Source organism: Trachurus trachurus, assembly GCF_905171665.1.
Source record: "Trachurus trachurus genome assembly, chromosome: 10".
NCBI lineage: Eukaryota > Metazoa > Chordata > Actinopteri > Carangiformes > Carangidae > Trachurus > Trachurus trachurus.
Genome location: NC_139894.1, coordinates 8,711,469 through 8,720,682, shown reverse-complemented (window position 1 = coordinate 8,720,682; position 9,214 = coordinate 8,711,469). Strand labels below are relative to the sequence as shown.

Genomic DNA, 9,214 nt, shown 5'->3' with positions numbered 1-9,214 from the left:
GTGTAAAGGTCTTTTTCATTCAGTCCATCATGAACTGATGCTGCGCGCAGGCTCATGTGAAACACCTCCTCCTCCTTCTTCTTCCATCAGCCAACAAAGAGATGAAAGGCAGAAAAAGTCTGTAGATAAACTCGCTTTATTGTTTCTTTAACCACTTTGAGGGGAAATCCACCGTGTCCTTCTTTTCCACAATATCAAACCCACTCTTTCTTCCCGTCCTCTTCCTCGCTTGTCCCGATTTTCATCCCCTTCCACACCCTGTTTGTTTTGGCCGAATAGAGCCGCCAGACACTTGGACACACACACAACCCTCACAGCCGCTTTCAGTGCGTTATACACGGCGGGTTGTTTCTTTCACTGGGCCCTCGCTTTGCTCCCTCACTCATTCCTCTGTCTCTATTGAAAACTGTTGACGCAGAAGCGTAAAAGAGAAAAGATTAAAGGAGGAATAAAGTGTAAAAACCTTTGAGTTTGTGAAGATGTCAGAGAGTGAGAGGCGAGGGAGGGGAAAACATTAGGCCTGTAGCCCCGGATAATGATGATAATAATAACAACAACAATAATAATAATGATAGCTACAATAATAATAATAATAATAATAATAATAATAATAATAGTATGTTATTGTCGAGTTTGCAGAATTATTCTACTTAAATCACAGTCGCCCACATTAGACATGCAGTGTCCTATAACTTTGACTTGATTTTATTTTTTGCAGCCTATTATTATATAATATAAGAATAATAAGAATATGTTGTTTATTTTATTTCGATTGAGCTTTTTGTGTTTGTAAGAGTTATAATAACCTGTCTGTTGAGCAACCTGATGCACAGGAGGACATGTCATAAATCGCTCCAGGGCACAAATATGTAAATATAGCTACTCTTAAATAAAATGTTCATTGATATATGCTAATCATGTTAGTTATATGATCTGCGATGAAAAAAGATATATTCGTTTCATTATTAAAAGGTTATAAATGGGATTTGCTGTATCTGATTCCCCTCAATAAACCGCGGTGTGGTTCTGCTGCTGCTCGGAGCGCGGCCGGCTCTTTTCACAATGCTCTGACTTTCCCGTTCATTTCCCTATAAAAGCCTCTACATTCATAATTCTGTAAATACACGAGGGTATTTTTTTCTGTCTCTGAAAACGCATCAGAGCAGCAGTCGGTCCTCCTCAGGAGCCCAGCCAAATTAAAAGTCGGGCAGAAAATGTTGTCTCATTTAAATTCTCACCTTGATCTCTCTGGTGACTGGTAATGGTCCGAGAGGAGCTGACGCTCAAAAAAATCATCAAGCTGCCTGTTCTGACTGCTCAGAAAGTTCAACAAACCAGACGCCACAGTAAAGACGAAACAGCAGAAAAACAGTGACAATGTTTTTGCAGCAGGCAGAATCATCAATTAAACATAGAAAATGCATGCGAGGCAGGACGCTGCAGCCTTACTTACTCTGTGCTGTGCTGTGGCTCCGCAGTTTAATTACAAGCCCTATAATTTCCCATCGCAGATAGTGTCAAAAATCTGCGACTATTTCTCAGAGATTCCCTTTAACAAGTGGAAACTTAGTGTCCTCCTGCACCATTTTATACATGATGAGCCGTCAGTAATGGGATTATTAAACAAAAACGTTTCAGGCGCTGGCGTTAACCTTTTTTAATGCCTAATTAGGTTTTGCAAAGAAATAATTAGATTCTACAGTGCTTACACTGCCTATATTTTCAAATGGCATCTGCAGCAAACACATCATCCTGCGACACTCGTGCCAATAATCTGCGGATATATGCGCCACAGTAGCAGTCAGATGTTAGATTTTAAAACATGTTGGTACCAAATAAGGTGCACTTAAAGGTAAAATAATTATCCAACACAGGCTATAGGCCAACCTGCTGCGGCAGATCGTCTGGTCGACTGTGCCCTCTTGTGGTGGCCCCCCAAACGACATAAGGTTGAATGAAGAGGGTCATTTGGATAAAAAAACAAAAAAACAAAGATGAAAATACTCGACAAATCTGCTGTTTCAAATCGACGGTATAGCAGCAAATGTAAAAGCCTGAAGCAGCTTATGGAAACTTTTTTTTTTTTTTTTTTAAGTCAGTGGGTCGGTTTCTGCTCTACAGATGTGGGCGTTGTCCGTGGCGCAGGCGCACTCTGCACAGCACTTTGTGTTGCATTTCCATGTATGAAAGGTGCTCTATAAATAAAGATTGATTGATTGATTGATATTGTTTCCTATAGCCTGTGCGTCTGAAGCATGAACTGGTAGATGTGATGCTCAGATTCAGCACAGTCACGAGTGTCGCTCTCTGTGTGTCTCCACATTTCCATCGGTGTTTTCCCCAAGCCTATGGATGTCATGTTCTGCATTCAGACGTTGTTATCAATTAGATGTGGGTAGATCTTTCTCTGCCACTGTGTTAGTTCCAGGAAATAAAGGATTTGCATACAGGAGGTTGATTATCCAGTGACAAACAAAAGCTTGTATCACAAGATGATCTCAGAGTGAGACTTAAATCTGAACAAATTCCAAACTATTCAAAGCACATGTAAAAAATAAAAATAATAGTGAAATAAAATAAAAACTGATCTTGCAAAGTGTGGGTTTTAAACACGGAGCCACAAGAGACATATGCTGAACCATAGAAAATAAAAGTAGGCTATTATCTTTGAAGCTGTAGCCTAACATTACTCAAATGTTGTGAACACCATGCACCACCCCAATTTGTTTTACGAATATGAATACTATTTTATTACTTTATTTATCCCCAACTGTTTGTGTTTATCACCAGTTTGAATTAAAAACAAACAAAAAGACTGATAGGCTATGTGTTTATGTCTGTATAAGTAACTATAAACTGAGGTCAGGGTACAAGATTATTAAAACCGCAACGGAGCATGGGAACTAGGAGTGCTGACATACTAAATAGAGCACAAGTAAGACGATCTACACATTGTATCTTTTCCTACATTTCATAATCTACAGAGAAAGACACGAGGTTCAGCTCACTGGCATACAGTGAGCAGGCGTTGCATTTAATTCTGTTCTCGGCCACTAGAGGGAAATGTTGCCTGCTGGGAGCATAGGCTGGGAGCTGGGGGCCGGGATTTCAAATCTCGCGAGAATTACCGCTACACTCGTTTTAGAAGGTCAGCTGACGTTACAGCTTGTCAGTTCCCCAGCACGCAAAGGACCGTTTCGACGCTGTATCCCTGGTAAGCAGTCCATGTTTTATGTCTCCTTACATTGAATGTGATAGATTAACAACCAGGAATATAAAGGCTGTTCAAGCTTTATTTTTTACGTTTTAAAAAAATTAAAATAATAGCATGACAAGAGGCTAGGTAGCTAACATTAGCTCTCATGCTAGTAACGATGGTAACAGAATATTCTAGACCCACCTGCTCTTAGCGTTAGCTGCTAACGTTAGCATCTATAAAATACACAAGAAATACACAAGTAAGACTTTAGTGATTGTTTCTACACTTAAATCGGGATGTATCCACTTCGACCACTAACAAGGAGTTACATTAATACGTTGCCATGTCGAGTAAACTACAGGGTAATCATTGATTTACCCGAATTAGCGAAGGCTAAGTGAATAATTTGCAAATGAATTAAGTTTCCTTACAAGAGCCGTTAAGTGACAAAAAGACATAAACACGGTAATGACAGAAGTATGTTATTGTGTTTCCTCCGTGTTCTGCCGTGAGGAGCAGCGTTAACTGGACGTGTTGCCTGGATGCAGGGAGATGCTACATCCTCAAAAACTGAAAGTGATATTATAGTGACAATGGTCATTAAGTAATAACGTTACTTTAAAGTCTGCTCAGCATCGTCAGACATATAGCAAACACTGGAGGTTATTAGTCCCAGCAGACTTTAGTTCATAACCAGCATGAGTGTTGAACAAGAGCTGAACTCCTGTCCATGTGGTCTTTAAAAAGTCTCCTGTGTAACTTGGGGTCGGTTTATAAAGCTATTCAGTACAATGAGGAAGTTTGACATGTTTGTTGTACTACTGCTCAAATTCAAATAGATAATCACAAGTTCTTTCATAAGATGAGGTTCCTCAATTTATTTCAAGTTATAAGCTATCACCTCTAAGAAATCTAGTGGTTAGTTATGTGTTAAAACAACTGTCCAAGCTTATCGTTATCTCCCTTCTTTAACAATTGTTGTTAAACTTGCTGTCAAGTAATCATTAATTTATTATTTCAGCTTAATTATTATCATCTGTACTTGTAAATTAAAAATCCTTGACCCCCACCCACCCACCCACCCACCACCAATGACATAGATGCTCGGAAGTGTGTTATTATCAAATGTAGGAAGTATTTTGTATTGACTCCTGTTGATGAGTTGTCATTTATTGCTTCATCATGTGAGTGTTTCACTATTTTCTTCAGAAAGACCCACACTCCCAAAGATGGCTGACACAAACCAACAGAGCCCCCCTCCTCCTCAGCTAGGGCCTGTGGTAAGTCACCTGTTTCAATTACTCATGGTCATTTGTCACCTTTTTAAAGTGCAAACCGCTGATATTATATTTAAAGATACATATCACAAGGAGTAGTAGAAAAAACATTTGTGTAACGATATCTGTGCTTTGGGAGTGTGACTTCTGAAGTCTGACAAAGGAATGGCTTGGGAATATTTAACAGATAATCTGCATCACAAACTAGGCGCTGTGAGTGTTTACATAACAGGGAAAGTCTAACAAAACACTATTAAGTTGCATCATGGTACGTGTAGGATCAAGGGCTTTTTTGCAGCTTTGCCCTTAGCAAGGAGTAAAAGTCAGGATGTTGAGGCTTCTGCTCCATTGATTTTTGTCTATGCTGCTTTCAATCTCTCTTTTGCATTGTCATAGGAGTCTGTGATTGCTAACACCTTTGGAAAACATTTACCCCGACTGTTCCCACAGCACTAACCCCGTCATGGTTGCTCACAGTGTTTATGATGCAGCTTTCAGAGTTTAAATAATAAACTTTCATCACAAATTCAGTTTTAGGGCTATAGAACCAGGGTAACATATAGGCCTAATGTGCAGATGATTATTGGGATTGTGCCCCATCACTGTGGATTTATCTGATCCATCAAAATGTTGTTGTTTTTTCAAATTTTGTATTTTTTCCAATTCTTTGAATTTAGAGATTTTCAGCCTTTTCTGTTCTTCAAACTGTTTGTTTGGACCAGTCAGTTAAATGTAGATCAGCGATGTCAGCTGAAGCAGCAGGTTCTTTGATGAGTTACAGCAGCATCTTATGACCTGGCTTCTGATGGACGTGTGGTAAAATTAACTGGTAGATTGAGTTAAGTTGTTTTTTAATTTGGCTGGTTTATGCTGACCCTTGAGAGAACCAGAGGGAACCATCAGAGAATCAGTTTTCAGTGAACTCGAGAAAACGCAAGGCACATCCTGTTATTTCAAAATTCAAAACCAGCACATCATACCATCTAAAAGAGAAGACCCAGCTCTTTGCATTGATGTTTAATATATCCTTAAGGCGTGTTGTTATAGATGATACCAGGAGCTTAACCTTCTATTTTTACAAGAATTAATCTCAAAACCCTTTTTTTTTCTTGCACAGCAATTTTTAATGCATAACAAGCTGGAAACTGCAATGTGGCTGTCACGGCTTTTCACCGTCTACTGCTCCGTAATGTTTATTCTACCAATTTTGGGGTGAGTGCTCTCAGTGGATCTTTGTTAACGTACCAACACTGTAAAAAAGAAAAAAAGAAAAAAAAAATGACGGCAATGCAGAGCTTTTTTTTTAGCCTGAAATGGGTTTCATGATATTTGTCACTGTGTGTTTTTCAGACCCTATGCAGCTGCAAACTTCTATCAGAGAGCCTTGTTAGCGAACGCCCTCACCAGTGCTCTTCGCTTGCATCAAAGGCTTCCACGCTTCCAGCTGAGCAGAACTTTCCTGGCCCAGGCTCTGCAGGAGGACAGCTGTCACTACCTGCTCTACTCACTCATCCTGGTCAACTCCTACCCCATCACAAGTATCCTTTCACCTAGAGATGTACTGTACAGAGGTGTGGTGCTGTTAACGGTGCATAGCGATATCATATATGTAGATACTGAATCCAGATGGGTTAGGTTTCCATTGAGTTGATGACGTTGTCTTAAAGATCTCTGCTATGATGATCCTTAAATAAAAGGTAGATGTACTACTCTATCACTCAGATGTAGCTGCAGAGCTTAATTGTAAATTCTAAGTTATGTATAGTTAATGAAGGTTTCTTGTCTACGTTAACCGATAGTGGTTTATTTATGAGATTCACTGTGATAACTCATATTTTGCGTGTAGTGATATCTCTTTCCCCACATAGTCCATCCTAGTTTCCTTTTCTATCATCTGATTTAGCTAATTATTTGCTGTCATGCAAAGAAATCTGGTTTAAAGTAGTGTGGGACTAGAGAAATCTGATTTCCCCTGAAGAAAACATCTTTTTTTTCACATGTATATGGGTATGGTTGTGCATGACAGAAACACTACAGACAGGCAGAGTTAGTGTGGTTGAGTGTCTGGGAGAGATCATTACACAGGGTAGTGAGACCTTATATTCAAAATAAGTCTGTCCTAAGTCCAACTAAAACAAAGTGACCTGCACAAGCATAGAACAAATCAGTTGGGTCATTATTTGTAAGCCGGATATCTAAAGAGACTATTGTGGGAGGTTTGTTGTGTGGTTTAATGTTGATCTTTAACCCTTGTATCCAGTGAGCATCTTCCCAGTCTTCCTCTTCTCCTTGCTTCATGCAACGACCTACACAAAGAAAGTCCTTGATGTGAGTACGAGGCAGCAGTCACCTGCTGTGACTTTTAATGATGTTTATTAAAACGTCTGACAGAAAGCCATTTGCAGAATATTATTTAACACCAAGGTGGAACATTACCACCAGCCAAATGGTGTTTTAATTATCTACTCCATCAACCAGCCATTGCTCAGGGACCAAATTCAACCAAAAAATCTAATAAAAGCCGATGATTGATTATGTGATCTTACATTTGCTTCTCTATGTCAGTATTTCAACTTAACACTGCACCTCCCTGAAAACTTTAACAGCTTTATTCTTGCCGTTTGACTCTCCATCATCTCTCTCTGCAGTCCATGGGTCCCAGCAGCCTGATGTTCATCAGAAACCTCCTGGACAAACTAACATCCAATCAGCAGAACATCCTGAAGTTCATCGCCTGCAACGAGATCTTCTTGATGCCAGCCACTGTTTTCATGCTCTTCAGGTATTCACTCACAACTGAAGTCAAACGATGTTTTTATTTTGCCAAATATTATAGATTCTTTATCTGCCTACAGGTATACACTCCATACGTATTTTATTAGGAACACCACAGTAAGCCGATTCAACTGTGTCGGCTCTTACTTTGTTCTCAGAGCTGCCTCAGTTCTTTGTGAGATTGATCCCACAACATGTTGGAAACATTCCTGAGAGACTCTGCTCCATGTTGAAATGACTGTATCACATGATTCCTGCAGATTTGTCAGTAGCAGGGAACTGTTACTGCAGTTTAGAGAAACATTTACAACAATCTGAAGAATCCATAATAATCAAAGTTTATTAATCTTGTTACTTTATATTACTGGGATATTGAACGATGCACAATTATATAATTCTATTTTTATTTTATTAATGTCACTCAAATCTTGTTACAGTGGCCAGGGAAGTTTGCTGCTGCCTTTCATTTACTACCGATTCCTCACTCTCCGTTACACATCCAGAAGAAACCCATACTGCCGGTGAGATGTTTACTTACACACAATCATTTAATAATGATATACAACAATATGGTCAGGATGTTCAAAATGACCTCAAGCAGGTTGAAGAACATCTCAACATTTTTTTGTAAGTGTATACTTTTTTCACTGTGGGTAAACCAATACTTTCTTTTGACACAAATGATTTCATAATATGTTGAAAATAAATAAAAATATGATGAGGCAGTGAATGTTTGAAGCCATGGAAAACTTTTGACCTTGTACACATGGAACATATACATTTAAACGTACTGGAAGTCTTGCTTGTAGACTGATATGATGTGATAAGACATATAACCTGGCCTGTGGTGAAAGTTGAGTATTAAACACATCTTCTCTCCACCTCAGCACCTTGTTCACAGAGCTGCGAATTCTTCTGGAGCATTTCATCATGAAGCCTGCCTGTCCCGCCTTCTTCAGGAAGATGTGCCTCAGCAGTATCGCCTTCGTCAGCCGCCTCGCCCCCACGGGGGTCTGATTACACCATGTGAAAGTTTAGTTTTTCTTTTTATATTTTTGTTTTTCCACCATTTTAGGATGTGACTTAAAACTTTGATGGGGACAGACAATGCCATCAACAGAAGGAACTGTTTTTCTGAATGTCAGCTTTACAGCCTGTGCTCCAACGTCTCTGTATATTTGAGTACGGTTGAAGAGCAGCCAGTAATGCACTGAAGTCTCATGGTGATATTTCTTTTCCCATCTTCCTAATGTGACCTCATTCTACCAGTGGACACCCCTCACTTTGTTACGTTCACTGAAAGGAGCACAGTAAACATCAACTGTGTTTGGCTGTCGTTGGCTGTTATTGTACTTTCCTTTTATGTCCTTATTTATTCATGAAAATCGCTTATTCTGTGATGAAACATTAACATTCAGAGATTAGTAACTTAAATGAAAATGTTCTTATACATTATTAAAATTGTTCTTTTTTAAAAAAAATAATCATTGTGCTTGGATGGATGGAGAATGAGGTTTGTTTGCTGTTTCTACCTTGTCTCATTTCTTTCTTTTTTTTTATGTGCAAAGCATCTGATGTTCTCATCTGTCTGAATGCCTAACTTTAAGTGTATTCTATCATTGCCATTATTTAACAAGTGAAATATTTGTAGCTATGATGTCAAAATGGAGGTTGAATTGAGAAACAAGATATCTGCTGTATTTTATAGAATATTTTGAGGCACCAGCCATTTTCCAGTCTGAAATGAATTGCACAATGCATGTCATGCTGATGAATGCATTATGACCTTGTTTCTCACTTTGAGAACTGTTTTGAATTTGCTTTCTTCATTTATTTGTCGCTTACGTAGATTTCTCGCTTACTGCATGCTATGATTTTTTTTTCTGCCATGTTAAATGTGTTTATTTGTCTACAAACAAACCACATTTTTATGACAAGAATAAAATGATCTCTTAATTAAAAC

General features: G+C 38.8%; 1 protein-coding gene across 1 annotated transcript; it reads left to right on the top strand.

Moving 5' to 3' along the window:
* Nucleotides 1-3,148: 3,148 nt before the first annotated feature.
* tmem33 (transmembrane protein 33) lies at nucleotides 3,149-9,125 on the top strand. Its single transcript, XM_083980531.1, has 8 exons — nucleotides 3,149-3,214; nucleotides 4,409-4,479; nucleotides 5,594-5,688; nucleotides 5,827-6,014; nucleotides 6,737-6,804; nucleotides 7,125-7,258; nucleotides 7,689-7,772; nucleotides 8,139-9,125. The coding sequence occupies exons 2-8, from the start codon at nucleotides 4,429-4,431 to the stop codon at nucleotides 8,266-8,268; spliced, it is 750 nt and encodes a 249-aa protein (XP_083836657.1). The 5' UTR covers nucleotides 3,149-3,214; nucleotides 4,409-4,428; the 3' UTR covers nucleotides 8,269-9,125.
* Nucleotides 9,126-9,214: the final 89 nt, after the last annotated feature.

Coding starts and splice junctions, on each gene's coding strand:
- tmem33 (XM_083980531.1), top strand. CDS start 4,429: ATGGCTGACACAAACCAACAGAGCCCCCCTCCTCCTCAGCTAGGGCCT. Junction 7,259..7,688: donor ACTGTTTTCATGCTCTTCAG/GTATTCACTCAC, acceptor ATCTTGTTACAG/TGGCCAGGGAAGTTTGCTGC. Junction 7,773..8,138: donor AGAAGAAACCCATACTGCCG/GTGAGATGTTTA, acceptor TCTCCACCTCAG/CACCTTGTTCACAGAGCTGC.